Below are 14,534 nucleotides of genomic sequence, written 5' to 3'. Positions count from 1 at the left end.
ACTTTGGAGGAGGGAGATGTGGTGCTGAAATGTTTAGACTTTCACTTAAAGAAGAATATGGTTGTTTAATTCTATTGTAAATGCATCAGTGAACTGCAGGAGTATTAAAACTTGGCACATCTCTCGACTGTGTTTTCAGAATCTCATGGGTCCGTTTATGAGCGTCCTGCATGAGCACATTGGGGTGATGAGGAAGGAGGAGCTCACCTCCCACCAGCCCCAGCTCACCACGTTCTTCCTGGAGGCCCTGGACTTCCGTGCCCAGCACTCTGAGGTAGACGTGTTTCTGCCCCCACCCCCATCCTAAACTTGTCACCTAGCTCAGAACCGGAGAAAAATCTAGCTGTGTAACGTGTTGAACTTGATGTCAGTACGCTGGCTAATAAATCAGCTCTTCTGTCCTCAGAATGATCTGGAGGAAATTGGAAAAACAGAAAATTACATCATTGACTGTCTCGTAGCCATGGTTGTAAAACTTTCTGAGGTCACGTTCAGACCCCTGTTCTTCAAGGTGAGCTCTTTTCCTCCACTTCTTTTACTCACACATCAGCTACAAGATCTGAAGAAGAAACTAATGTTACTTTACCCTTTCAGCTGTTTGACTGGGCTAAAACAGAGGATGCCCCGAAGGACAGACTGTTGACATTTTACAACCTGGCAGATTGCATTGCTGAGAAGCTGAAGGGGCTCTTTACCCTGTTTGCCGGCCACTTAGTGAAGCCTTTCGCTGACACCTTGAACCAGGTGAACATCTCCAAAACAGGTAGGTGGTTGGCTCCAGGTCAGCTGGCACGCTTGCTCTGCGTGCCTCACAAAGATACAGTAAGTTCAGGGAAGGTGAATTTTGTACTTTATAGTCAGTTGTCAGACACCGAAGTGTTTTAGCATGTTATTAACTGACTCACTTGGGAGAAAGAATCAGTGGACATTTCTGTGTTATTGGAAGTAACTCTAAAACATTTAGTTTATTCTTTAATGGTAATAAACAGCCCACTTGCCAAACTAAACAATCTTAATAACTGAGAATTTTAACAACTCTAAAAGAACAAATCACTCCCCCAAGAGACCGTCCATTGTGTTTGTGCTCTGCCTTCATCCTGATTATGATTTCTAGATGGTATTAGAAATACCCTTCTGGTGACAGTTCTTTTAATAGTGATTTGACTGGAGATTAAATTGTGAAATTCAGCTTTTTTTTTTTTTGTTTTCATTTTTACTCTCCCGTATCTACAGATGAAGCGTTTTTTGACTCTGAAAACGACCCTGAAAAGTGCTGCTTGCTCCTGCAGTTTATTCTGAACTGTTTATATAAAATCTTCCTTTTTGACACCCAGCATTTTCTAAGTAAAGAGAGAGCAGAAGCTTTGATGACGCCCCTGGTGGATCAGGTAACCAATGGAGCCACCTTCTGTTAAGAGTAGGAAGCCATCCGTGTTACACGCCTGCAGAACTACTGTTTGCTGGTGTCTTTTTTCCTTTCTATGAAATTTTTATTCAGAATTGATGTCTCATTTTTCATGGAAGTATCAATTAGCTTATCTTGATAGTGGCATTTACTGAGTTTTACTTTTAAATTTTTCAGATAAGAGAGAGGATACATGGTGTTTAATTTTAACTCTTAAAACCTGGGATCACTGAGAATGTGTCAGGGTTTGGCCGCTCTCCTCTCAGAGGTTTGCAGAGCAAAAGGGGTGATGCTCAGGGCTGTGATTCCATTTGTGTTCTTACAAGGTAGTGAATTTGCTCTCGAGGGAGTAATAAAGAGTACCTGGTTTTTGAGCCTGCTGATATCAGGAGGGATAGTAAAGTATTATATACGTTGAGTATTTTTTCAAAGAGCAGTGAGGCCTGTTGCTCAGCCCTCGTCTCACTGTTCACAGCTGGAAAACAGGCTTGGCGGAGAAGAGAAGTTCCAGGAACGGGTGACGAAGCACCTGATTCCGTGCCTTGCACAGTTCTCAGTGGCCATGGCAGACGACTCGCTCTGGAAACCACTCAACTACCAGATCCTGCTGAAGACGAGGGACTCCTCACCCAAGGTTAGGAGGAGCCGTGGCCGGGACTCCGCGCACTGTGGCCTCACCCGTCGTGGGGGCGGGGCCTGCTCTGCTGCGCGTCTCCCAGCACCAGGGCTCAGCTGTGTCAGGCAGCGGGTTGAGCCTGAGAGACTTGGTTTTCACTTACAGACCATTTACAGATAACGGCCGTCCTCCCCTTTCCCCATGGTGTGTTAGACACGAGCACTAAAATACTTTATACTTTTAAATATTGAAAAGACTTGAATTCCTCGTTTCTTAAGCACCACTTCAGTATCAGTGTAGAGACACAGCTTTGTCCAGAAAACACTGCTTTGAGTCAGAGCAGAGCATTGTCCCTGTTGTGTACCTGTCTCAGGCTTAGGACTTCGTGGAGTCACGCACGCAGTGAAGGGGGAGTGGTTGACACCATTAACATCGGGGAGGACGATCACAGTTTGGAAGTTTCCAAACTGTTCTAGTGACAAATCGCCATTTCTCAAGTTAATTATCATGGTAGAACCTCAGTGGATAAAACAGACCAAAGCAGAATTTTATTAATAGATTTATTAGTTGAAATTCACATTTGTTCATTAGGAAGTAATGAAAACAATGAGGCCGTTTCAGTGAACCCCCAAATTTTAAATTGTAGCATCTTACAAAGTTGCAGCATTAAATTTATTGTAATGTTATTTTGACTGTACAATATCAATTGCTGTATCCAAATATTCTTTACCAGAATTACCCCAAACCAGCAAGAGGACTAACACAGCTTTTGTTTCAAAGTGACTCACTAGCAAAGCAAACAGCTAGCTGTGCTCCTTGCTGTAGACAAGTCCTGTGAGCAACACGCACCTTTTATTTTTTGAGATCCCACACCAGGACACTGATGACAGGCAGAGGCGAGGGTGCGGCCAGAGCCAGCGCTGCCCCTCCCACAAGCACACGGTGACCCCAGTTGGGGCCCCGAGGGGAGTCCCTCCCGCAGCCCCAGGGCATGCTGCTGCCACGCAGGCAGGTGTGGTGGCACACTGTGGCATTTTTATTGTTTGTTTTGTTTTTTAAAGGAAAATGTTACAGAGACATTCACATGAAAGGCTTACAGTACTGGAACACAGGTTGAAAAGCACTGATTTATAAGGCTGCCCATATTATAAACAGACCCCAAACTGTTACACCTGTGAAATAAACTCATGCAAAGTAACTTCCAGTTTAAAATTCAGAGCTCCTCTCAAGTTAGATCATAATACAGCAATACGAGGTGGGTTTGTTGGTTTTTTTAAAATCATTCTTCACCTTTTTCCCCTCTCTTAGGTTCGATTTGCTGCTCTGATTGCTGTGCTAGCACTGGCTGAAAAACTGAGAGAGAATTACATCGTCTTGTTACCAGAATCCATTCCTTTCTTAGCTGAACTGATGGAAGGTAATTCCCAGACTACTGGTGAGAATGCACATTTGCAGAGCCTGTAACAAGCGCCTGGCCCCAGCCCTCTGCACGGACGCAGGCGGGGCTCCTGGTTTGTGTGGGCTGCAGGCAGCGGGCTGGAAAGCAAACCCCCTCACTGTCACTGGAGACTTGTTTATAGCGTAGTCTCGCTGTCCTTAGCTTTGTGGGTTTTGCTGACAGTGCAGACTGTAATATTGTTTTTCTTTAACCTCATACATGTCTCTGATTGAATATTTTGGTCCACAGACGTAGGGTTATTATACCAAGACATCCGGTGCCAGGAAGGCTGCCGTGGGGTGGCTGCCTGTCACTGGCCAGCAGTGTCTCTGTGCTCTGTGGACCATCTCAGTGATCCTCACAAGACATACACCGTCATCCCCATTTTATAAAGGCAATAACTAGAGGCTTTAAGAGGATTAAGTAATCTATCTGATAAAATGTGTGACAGGTGGAACTGAGGTCAAGTCCAGGTTTGTGTGGTTCTGGGCGCACAGCAGAGGGAGTCCTGTGCCACCACACACCCTGAGAAATAACAGGGCGGCTTGTTATGAGCAGGGGCGATGGAGGCGAGGGGACAGGTACTTTCACGTTAGCGACTCTCTGCTGATCCACCACCAGGTGCCTCTGTCTCCTCCCTTCTGGAGAGGGGCTGTGTGAACTACTAAAGAGAGTGGCATCGCCGGGCATCTAGAATTTTCATTTGTGCACCACTCTTTTGTGGTCTGTCCTATTCCGCTTCCCAAGTCTAAGTCCGCAGGAAGGGAATGAAGGCAGGCAGGAGGAAGGCAGAGGAGGGAGTTCCAGGGTGGCTCCTGCTTCAGTACCGTGCTCCGTTTCTTTCCCCTGACTGACTGACTACAGCAAGTGCGCGATGACAAGTGTGGCAGGAAGACTGACTTTTGATTTTGTTTTCAGATGAATGTGAAGAGGTAGAGCATCAGTGCCAGAAGACTATTCAGCAGCTGGAAACTATCCTGGGAGAGCCGCTCCAGAGCTACTTCTAAAACCTTGGTTTTTGGTACTTCATACTCTGTTCAGAGGTCAGACTTATTTTGCGTATTTTTATTTTGGGTGTTTAGGACCATATTACTTTTGGTGCCTTACCACCTACTTGGACTTCTTTACAAACTTCACAGAATTCCCCTGGTTTGTGCTACCACATAAGCCTCTCCTGTCAATTGTACAGAATGACAAAAAGAGTAAATGGTACCTGGTATTTTTATACAGGCTGCTGTGTTCGTTTACGCATCGATTATAGTCTTTTCTGGTTGATGTTACTATCATTACATACGTGTTTAATTTTAGCATCCAAAGCTCACCCTCATTTAGACTGTAAAGCCTTAACTTTCCTAGTAAAGGAGTATCTTTTGTGCATGGTATCCATGTCAGAGAGCTCACTCGGAGCAGCTCTTTACTGCAAGCAAAGGATAGTTACTCAGCGCCCAACAAGAATGCTTTCAACTGGAAAGCCATTTGGATTTTTATTTTTCATTCTGGGTAGACAGCACTACAGGCTTACTTTCTGTGTGTGCCCAGAGGGGAGTAGTTCTGCGATACATTTTCCACTCTGAACTATGATTGTCTCTGCTTTATCCTTCGGTCTTTTCGGGGGCTGGGGTGGAGGCAGCAGGCTGTTTATAAAGCTACCACACCTGACTGATCCCACAAATAGCGAGGGCCCAGAAACACCAGGTGGTAAGAAGCCCTTCCAGGGTTAGAAATGCTCACATTTCCACTGGTAGTTAACCAAGAATTACTTTTATGAGGAATAAAGTAAATAATAGATTTTTTTCAAAGCTTTGAAGTTCTCTAACCTCTATACTATGTCATGGTGAAGCTGGAAAGTGACGACTCAAATAAAATTCAAATCTGCCTTTATTTTGTTTCAGGCATTTTATTGATGCCTTTTTGAAATGTAAGGCATCTAAGAACTGTTCCATAGATGTTCAAATCAAGTCTGAAAGCCCTTGATCTAATTTAATATAGAAATTTAGTGTGGAATTGTGACAAGCAAAAGGCTGATTTGCAGTTTGGAGACAGAGCTTGCTAGGAATGCATATTTCTCTCTAAGAAATGTCTCAACAGGATTCATTAATAAATGTGAATAGCTTCTTTTCAAAAAAAAAAAATCTTAAGATTTTGTATTTATTCTATCAAAGAACGGCCTGACTTAGAGGAAACAAGGTAAGTGGACTTTTTCTTTTAGTCTCCTAAGTGGTCCATGGTTTCCACCATCTGCCAAGGTCCTCTGATGTTCTTTTCCAAAGAAAGAAAATAACTCTGGGGGATTCTAGACCCTTTCTGCCTTCTACAGCTTTCCCAACATCCCCTCCTCTACCAATGTTGTTTTTTGTTTTTGGGGGGAGTTTTTTTTGAGCTCGGCAAGACTTAGCATAATAAATTAACATGAAAAGATGGAAAAGAATTAAGTGCTAGAAGTTTCTACATTGAGTACTTTTTAAAAGTAAGATAGGTAATAACATAGGGATACAAATAATACCTAACCAAAAGCCGTTATGAAAATATTCCCAAATCCTGGGAGAATTCAGCCTAGCAATTTAATATGATAAAATGATCTGTTTTTACCTCCCCACTCCCAAGCCTTTGAAATTTCCGATAACAAGATCTGACCTGTAAGAATTCTACAAAGAACTTCTAACAACTTGCTTCAAAGAACAGAAAAAATTATAGAAATGCAACAGTTTAACTTGCTGATACAGGTTTGATTTTAATCACTGAAAGCAGAACAATGTTTTGATCTCGGTCACTAACGATGACGGCCTCATCTTCAGAAGAGCAGAGACAGTGCTGGTCTGCACACAACGCGGAACAGATGCACACTGCCTCTCTACTTCACTGGTCCCAGTTGGTGTATTGTACTTTCTGATACTGCCTGTTTTATAAACGGTCATTAAATCTAATCTTGACATTCCTTTGTTACCCACATTTTACACAATGAATCCATCTCTTGTCTACCTTAAACTTTCTACAGAGTATGTGCAGAGGTGACCTCTGACTCACCTTAAATTCCAATATTCTAAAATAAGCATTTACTGGTACAGAAATCAGTGGCCTTGAGACTGACATCAAGTTAATTTCAACACCATTTGATTTTGTTTTGCTTTGGTTTTTGCCTTTATCTTTGTGCTGTATTCAGATTTCATATATCTTGGTAATGCTTACAGCTAGTAGAGCTAGATTTAATGCTAAAGCAAATCTCCAGATATAAGTCAACATCAGTCCTCTCCATTAGGGGATACGCTCAAACTGGGTATGAGAGCAAGCACTGGAGGAGGAGTGATGTTGCCTATAAATTAGTGTCCTTAGGTGATTTAATAGAGTAATTATTTTAAGTCCCTAGTGAGTTCATGTAGTGCATGAGGGAGAAACAGTGGCAAAGCACGGAGGCTCAGAGCGCAACAGACCGGGGAACGTACGTGCCCCACTGTGTGTCCCCAGTTCCCAGCACAGTGCTGGCGAGATGAGCGCTCAGTGCAGAGTGGCTGCGGTGGTTCAGCAGGCACTTAATAAATACCTGTTGAATGTGAAGTGGGTTTCAAAGAGAGGCGGCCAGGATGCGGGAGAGGGAGCAGAAAGGCCTGTTATAAAGATGGCTGTAGACTGTTGTTGCCTCAGATTTCCTCATTCTGTGCTCAACAAGGCCACGCTGTGTGGCACAGACTGAGGGCACCCGGTAGGACTCCAGCTCATTTTAACAATATCTATAAACCATATCACGGTAGTGAGATGCATTTTAACAAGGCCAGTGTTACAGAAGTCATTCTGTATTTTGGTTTCTGTAGCACTCGCGTCCGCTACCAGCTCCTTACTTCCAGTAAGTGGATATCGCCATCGATTCCCAGCGTGTCGATGTGACTCAGCTCTTTAAATCTGTGTCTGTACTCCAGGCTGTGCACACCATTTACTGCAACCTTGAATTCTCTAACATCACAGTAAATTATCATCTGGAAGGCAAGTTATACATGACATCAGTGGTTCCCCTGGGCTTAAGGGTTTTTGTTTCTTGCACACCAACAGTGTCAAAAAGTAAACCGTGTGGTTTCCTCTCCCTGCCGTGATTTCTGAGATCTGACTAAAGTGTATCTATAGTGGCACTTTCTGCCTTGTCCCACTCATGGAAGTGACTCCCGCGTGCCTGGACCCTCACGCTGGCCCCAGGGCCTGCTGCCTTCCTGTCCTCAGCTCGCGCCCTCGCCTGCCCCTCACTCCTGGGGAAGTGGGAGAGAGTGGCTGACATCCTCACGCTCGTTCACAGAAGCGCCAGGTCCCCTCATAGGTTGGGAACCAAGGGGCTCGGCTCCTCACTTTGCTGCATCGAACTCTTAAGGTCTTGGGCGCCTCAGACAACATGGACTCTCAGAAGTGCGGGGCATGTGCTAGGGCTCACACGGCTGCTTGGGGACCCTGATTCCCATCCCAGCTCAGCACATCTTGCCCGTCACTCAGAAGCTCTTGAAAGCTCAGTGTTCTATGAATCTATGAGTTTTGGCAGAGATTCAGCTCAGAGTCATCACTGGTGTCAGCCCTTCAGAGTTAACAAAAGAAACTGCCACCCTTTTAAATCGCTTGTACACCTAAGCCTCTTACTTCTGCTACCACGTTCCCTGTGCCAGTCTGACCACTGACTGTACCATGTGTTTCCCACTCACACTGCACAGGCCACTTGGGGGAACCTGCACTGTGTTCTACCCACGCTCCCTGCCTCCATCCCCAGAGGACAGACTGAGGCACAAAATCTGAATCCGCAAAGCAGCCAACTGAGTGTCTTTTCTTTTGCTAGGACTAGTGGAGATGCCTGTCGGGGGAGATTAGGAAGAGGGGGAAATTCCATGGATAACACCAGTAACGGACACAGATGAAGGTGGTGGGGCTACACAGAGAACTGGGGAAACCAGCCATAGCTGGGGAGTATGTGCCCACAACAGTGGTGGAAATCCCAGTTTCAACTAGGTGGAAGTGACGTACATTTAACAACATCTCAAGAAAACACAACACACAGCCTCAAGCTGGTATTAGACAGATGCAGTAGAAAGAGTTCCCTACACAACATCAGAGCAAGGGCAGAGCTAGCTCATTACAAACAGAAGAGAAATGGCACGCAGCCTGGTGGGTACACCACTACAAAACAGAAAAGGCAAGTACGTAACGTGCAAACATGGAACAACAAAATCCCTCACAACCATCTGCACAGGCTGTAAGGAAAGGAATCTGATAAAAAGAAGAGCTCACAGATGAAATTACATAACCAAAAGTTATTGTTAAATGATTACAGCTGGAACTAATAAGTGACTTTGAAATGCCACGGAACAGAAGGTACTGTTTAAAATCAAAGTAATGGCTTGGGACCCCCTGGTGGCGCAGTGGTTAAGAATCCGCCTGCCAATGCAGGGGACACGGGTTTGATCCCTGGTCTGGGAAGATCCCACATGCCGCGCAGCAGCTAAGCCTGTGCGCCACAACTACTGAAGCCCGTGCCCCTAGAGCCCGTGTTCCACAAAATAAGCCACCAAAACGAGAAGCCCGTGTGCAGCAACAAAGACCCAACACAGCCAAAAATAAATGAAAATTTTAAAAAAGTAATGGGTTAATGGACAGATCTGAGAATCTCAACAAAAGCCTACTAAAGGGGCAGGAGTTTAAAGCTGCTGCAGAAACTCTATCACTACAACAAACTGACGATGATCCAACGTAAGGACAACCCCTCTTTCTGGAGTAGAAAACTAACAAAAGGAAAAGATTATTTAAGAGATATATTTTTGTCCTCTTATTTTAATTCAGTAGTTCTAAACTTGGGGCTCAGGTGAGGTCTAAAAACAAGTCACGAGTCTCCAGCCACCAACCACAAGGGTCAGCTTCCTTCCCGAGCATCCGCCTGCCTCCCTCCAGGGAGCCCAGGCCAGCCTGCACACACCCCGCCTGCTGCCAGGCCCGCAGCCCCTGTGCTGCCCTTCCACCTCCAGCCACTTGTCCAGGTCACACCCTAAATCTGGAAAACCCAGGTTACCTTCAGCCCCCCACATCCTTCGGAATTCCAAACCAGTATCCACCACTTCCAGGAAAACTATGCTTAGCTCACTTCTGTCACTCCATATACCAGGGCAACGCATCAGACAGGAACTTACGAATAAATATTAATGTCAAATCACCACCTTCTACTCAGCCTGATGTTCATGCTTTCCAGCAACTTGGAGGAGTCTCACAAGCTCAAATTGTCCAGAGCATGTGACGGTTTAAAATGCTACAGAAGCATGACCGAGAGCAGTGACCCTAAATGACCACATGAGGAGTGAGTGACTAAGCTAGCGAGGCCACCCAGCCGGCCACACAGCATCCACGTGTCAAGGAGACTACACCTGGCAGCCAGCATTCACATCTCTGGGGGCTCAGGACGACATGCCTTCAAGTCCTGCTGGTCTAAGTCTATCTTTCTTTGGAAGAGAGTACTGCCACCTAAGCTGTGTGTCACCAAGACATGGACAGTGCAGGCAGTCTCGTGGCTCCTACGTCCCCCTGTTCACTTAGGATTAAACATGTTACTCCCGCCCTGAGACAAGGTTCCTGTTAAAATTCCTATTAACTAATATGGGGCCACACAGAAATCGTCACTATGAAGATGAATGTCAGACAATGCCCACGTGGACAGCATGGTGCCTGGCCGGCTCAGCTGTGCGTGCTGTTACCTGCACTACGAGGGTGTTCACACTGCAATCTCCAAATAAACAAAAACCACACACCGCCTCCACATGTTAAGCTGGACTCAATTTAAATGGACCATCTATCTTACATCTTACCCTTCCCCAGGATTCTTTTTCCTGTCCCGTTTTCAAAAAAGATGATCATCTCACCTCAAAGTACATCCCAGGACTAAAAGGGAAGCAGGTAATATCTCTCTCTTCTTCTCCCCAGGACTCCTGAAGAAAAGAATTTCTTACGAATGCTTTCACATTCAGCCGTGGGTTCAAGTGCAGAGCAATATCCTTGGATTTTCCTGACAGTAGATCAACACTAAAGCTGTTGAGAGAATTTAACAAAACTAATTAGCCAAGTAGAAGAGTGCAGTTTCTAAAACTTTAACATCAGAATTAAATTCTGATTACACCAAACATGTATGCACGAGGACCCAGGAATGCCGATGGAGGTGACATTTAAAATTGAGTTAGCATACCATTGGTATAAGTATGTTATTTGCAAAATAAACACATGAAAAGCTTTAAAACCCATGTTTAAGGCTATGGGAAGAAATTAAAGGCTTAGATCAAGGGACCCAAAGGATCGCGTGAGTCTGCCGCAGGAACAGGGTCCTTCCATGCAGGCACTCTGTGAACATTTACAAGTGTCCTGTTCTTCAAAGTGTACTACCTGCTAGGAAATAACTCTCATTTCAAGCTTTCAGAACTCTGAACACCTCTGGAGAAAGTTCTAAAAGCAGATTTTTTAGAAGTCCCACGACAAGAGGAACGAGCCCTAACGAAAGTGATTGGCTCTTGCAGGGCTGCCCTGCAGTTCTACAAGGCGGGGTGGGTCTCGCAGACAAAAATGCCACCCTCCTGTCTGGCCAGAAAAAGCCCTAGGTTCTAACACCTACTAGTTGTTAGCAGTCCAACTACCTCTGGCTCTAACAGTCTCACTATTCAAATGACGCTTATGACACTAGTCCGACCTACATGTCACCAGGTTGTTGACAGGGTCACAGAGATGAGAGACACACACGGCAGCAGCTGCACTATTACAGTCACTTAAGGATACTGACCCTTTGGCATTTGTATTCACTTCTCCTTTTATGACAACGGTCCGTCCAGGGCCCATTGAAGAGTTCAACCTCGCTACAAACGGCAGAGCCTGCAAAGACACCCCAGTCAGCACCAGGAAGCCTGCAGAGAGGGATCTGGTGGGAAGACTGCTAAAGACACTGGGAAATGTTTAAAGGCTGTGAACCCCCTGAAGGGACAGACTCAGTCTGCCTTCGTCCCAGGTGGGTCCCCGGCTCACAGCAAATACTCCATGAGTATGTTTTAGACAAGGAAATGAATGGATGTGGGGAGGGACCTGACATCCTCTGTCTGAAACGCCTCTGAGAAAGTCACCTCAGCTGGCCTGAAGCCTGGAGGGGGTCGTGGCCCGGGTGGGGGAGTTATGGAAACACACACTAACGGCTCAGCGACCTGATGTCCAGCTGACTGGTATCTGTCCAGCACACCAATGCAAACGCAGAGTGGCTGCTGTGGGCTTGTACTGAGGGTAGAGGTTACACATACCAGCTAACTAAAACTTAACTTGTTAGAATTAAGAAAATTTTCACTCTTCAAACCTTTGACAAACAGTTGGTAGGTAGTATTTTGGCGCAAGTCAAAGTGTGATTGGCTGGCGACCTTTTGCTCTTGGTGTAGACAGTTCTGGGGACGACTGTAGAAATGTCTCCTCTATTACTAGGCTGCAGGGAGACAGTTCTGCAATAAGCTATGGAAGGAATGAAGCTGTCTTCCAAGGTTTAAACTATTCATCTCCTGTGCAATCTTATAAAACGTTCCACACGTTATAGCAAAAATACTTACAAACTGTGACACGCCAGACTTCTGTACCTATTGGAAGAGAAAGATAAAATACGGATGTTTGACAGCAAAGAAATAAATTTTATAACATGAGCAGCTGGATCTGACTGTACCACCCAGAGCCTGGGACGGCAGTGCCTGTTCCACCCCGGTGGGGAGGACCACGCAGGCGGTCAGTGCTTTCTGACCGAGTGCTATGGGGCCACAAAGTGCCACCGGCCAGGGAACAGTCTGGCTGGCCTATTCATCTGAATCCTGTAACCTCCACCAGAAGCTAAGCGTTTCCCAAAGGCCACACGTGGGTGTCAGAGACGTTTTCCTTGTTCTTTCCAGGGTGCTCCCCAAATGCTGAGGTTATAGTCTATCTATGAACGTGCTGAGATCAGAAAGACCTCACTCAGTCCACTAATAACAGCAAAAAGTGTCTGAACTGCACTTGCTTCCACAGGGGGAGAAGATACATGTGGAAGTTCACTTGCCGACACACTGGTTGTGCTCACTGTGTATAAATAGCTCCTGGCAGCCGTTTTCAGCAGTTAAAGAGAGTTCTTTGTACATAAGATGGGTGGGTAGTGGTCAGATCCACTGAGTCTAAACAGCAAAACTTATAGCACCCAGCACCCTGAAGTATAGCCCTCAATTTTCAAATAATTACTTGCAGCCAGTTAATTATTAAAAACATAAGTTTTGATATTAAAGATATTTTTTAAAACTCAGCCTGCCTGCCACCTAACTTACATGGCAACTAAAGAACATTTTTAAACTGGTGGTCCATTAAGAAATTTAACATTTACATTTTCTTTACTTATCTCTGTCCATTCCAGAGTAGATGCTTGGGTACTTCTTAAATCCTGCAGAAAAGTTCAGATTAGTATTTAACGTCCATTAGAATTCTAAATATAACCTGCTTGACATATCAAAAAAATTATAAAGGTATGAAGCATGAAAATAGGCTCAAAAAGTATGAGCCAGAAATGCATGCACAGTGGCACCCTTCTCCCCTCTACCCAACGGGCAAAGGTTCAAGAGGATCAGAACGAATGTCAAGAAGAACGTGAGCAAATGAACACAGATCTTGAGACTGTAATTTGTGTTACTCTTTTTGGAGGTCAGGTTAGCAATGTCAATCCTAACTTAAAACGCAAATACCCCTTGACGGACAGCCCACTTCTGGACAACAATCTTAGAGACCTACTCCACTCTGCTTCTACATCAAGGAAACATCCCCTCTCCAGCTGAAAGGGGTATTTGTTTTGTGGTTACTGGTTTGGGTTTTTTGTTAGAACCATGCTCTTTTTGAGATCCTACAGAGAAGCAAGTACTGGTCAAGGATTAGCATCTGACTAAGGTGAAAGATTTACTTCCAAGTAACTAACACACTAATGGGGGACATACTTACACTGTTTTCATCTCAAAAGATGTTCTTTAAAGATGTATCCTACCACTTCATCAGAAAGCATTACTGAAGGCCATGCCCCCGCCCCCCACTGTGGAAGGGCACTGACCGAGCCAAAGCTGAAACCCACGGAATGAATCATCACTTTGCCATAAATGCCCAGCGTGTCGATCTTCTCTAGGCTGATCCTGTGGCCATAGATCAGGGTGTGTTTTCCATTGACAGCCACCTGGACAAACAGAAGACAGCCCCCCACCAATAGAAGTTAATAAATGCATTGTATTAATGTATCCAGATTTAACTTGGATGTAGTTTGGGGCCTTTCCCCACAGGGCTCCCCATGACATGTCTGACCACGCTGTGACGGAAACACCACAATGAGCAGCGCTGCGTGACTCCCTCTCAGTTCTTCACGGCACTCAATGCCACGGACCCTCCCTCCAGACCCATCACGCACCCACAAACACACGTCCCCATGCACGTGTGCGCCAGGCATGCACGTGAGACACCCAGGATCTGGAGAGCACCCTGCTCAGGGCAGGTGCTCCATACACCTGCTGACTTTGCTCGATGAAGGAACGTGGGCCAACAGCCCAACGGCCCAGATTCCTATCTGTAAGCAGGAAGCGCACTCCCCCCAAGGGCTGCTGTTGGGAGGAGCTGACCCCGTCCCCCCGTCCCTCCTGTGCGACTCCAGCAGAGGGTACCAGTGCTCGGGTTCCTTCTCCCTCCCGCCCAGATGCCACTACGTGTAGGGAGTGTGGGCAAGACACACCGAACACAATACACTCTCTGACCTCGAGGCGCTGAAAATCCCATCCGCAGACAAAAGAAACACAGGAAAAAACCAAAGCGCAACAGCACAGACAAGCGTTGAAAAGAATGAGACAGACACAAGGGCACCAAGGGCCAGAGGAGGGAGGGCTGAGGGGAGAGTGGAGGTTTAGGGGAGACGTGCTGGTGGGAACGGGCTCTGAAGGTCAGAGGGCTCTGCACCTCGGGTGGGCAGTCTCCACCCGAGCCGTCAGGTCCTCCACAGGCTGGCAGGCCGGGTGGGGGGGCGCCTCCAGGACCACCTCCCCCCTGCACACACACGGGGAACAGTG

The 14,534-nt window shown here is 46.0% G+C and overlaps 2 protein-coding genes across 10 annotated transcripts in view; one reads left to right on the top strand and one right to left on the bottom strand.

Annotated features, from left to right (window-relative positions):
• Positions 1-5,234, top strand: part of HEATR1 (HEAT repeat containing 1) — a 45,964-nt gene extending 40,730 nt beyond the window's left edge. For all 5 annotated transcript variants that reach the window (XM_057734394.1, XM_057734392.1, XM_057734393.1 and 2 more), the window contains 7 exons: positions 140-274; positions 407-511; positions 595-763; positions 1,234-1,388; positions 1,881-2,039; positions 3,330-3,438; positions 4,378-5,234. In XM_057734394.1, coding sequence (XP_057590377.1) covers positions 140-274; positions 407-511; positions 595-763; positions 1,234-1,388; positions 1,881-2,039; positions 3,330-3,438; positions 4,378-4,466 — 921 coding nt within the window. In that variant the 3' untranslated portion in view covers positions 4,467-5,234. The remainder of the gene's footprint in view (positions 1-139; positions 275-406; positions 512-594; positions 764-1,233; positions 1,389-1,880; positions 2,040-3,329; positions 3,439-4,377) is intronic.
• An 85-nt stretch (positions 5,235-5,319) lies between these two features.
• The window catches only part of LOC130853138 (galectin-8), a 71,877-nt gene continuing 62,662 nt past the window's right edge, over positions 5,320-14,534 (bottom strand). For 4 of the 5 annotated variants that reach the window (XM_057734397.1, XM_057734398.1, XM_057734399.1 and 1 more), the window contains exons 5-11: positions 13,538-13,657; positions 12,827-12,883; positions 12,036-12,062; positions 11,792-11,914; positions 11,234-11,322; positions 10,329-10,494; positions 5,320-7,427 (exon numbers count right to left, since the gene is read on the bottom strand). In XM_057734397.1, coding sequence (XP_057590380.1) covers positions 7,278-7,427; positions 10,329-10,494; positions 11,234-11,322; positions 11,792-11,914; positions 12,036-12,062; positions 12,827-12,883; positions 13,538-13,657 — 732 coding nt within the window. In that variant the 3' untranslated portion in view covers positions 5,320-7,277. The remainder of the gene's footprint in view (positions 7,428-10,328; positions 10,495-11,233; positions 11,323-11,791; positions 11,915-12,035; positions 12,063-12,826; positions 12,884-13,537; positions 13,658-14,534) is intronic. The other variant, XM_057734402.1, reaches the window with a different exon arrangement.

This window comes from Hippopotamus amphibius, chromosome 5, assembly GCF_030028045.1.
Source record: "Hippopotamus amphibius kiboko isolate mHipAmp2 chromosome 5, mHipAmp2.hap2, whole genome shotgun sequence".
In the NCBI taxonomy this organism is placed as follows: Eukaryota; Metazoa; Chordata; class Mammalia; order Artiodactyla; family Hippopotamidae; genus Hippopotamus; species Hippopotamus amphibius.
The sequence above is the reverse complement of the archived record's forward strand: the minus strand, read 5'-3'. Positions and strand labels throughout refer to the sequence as shown.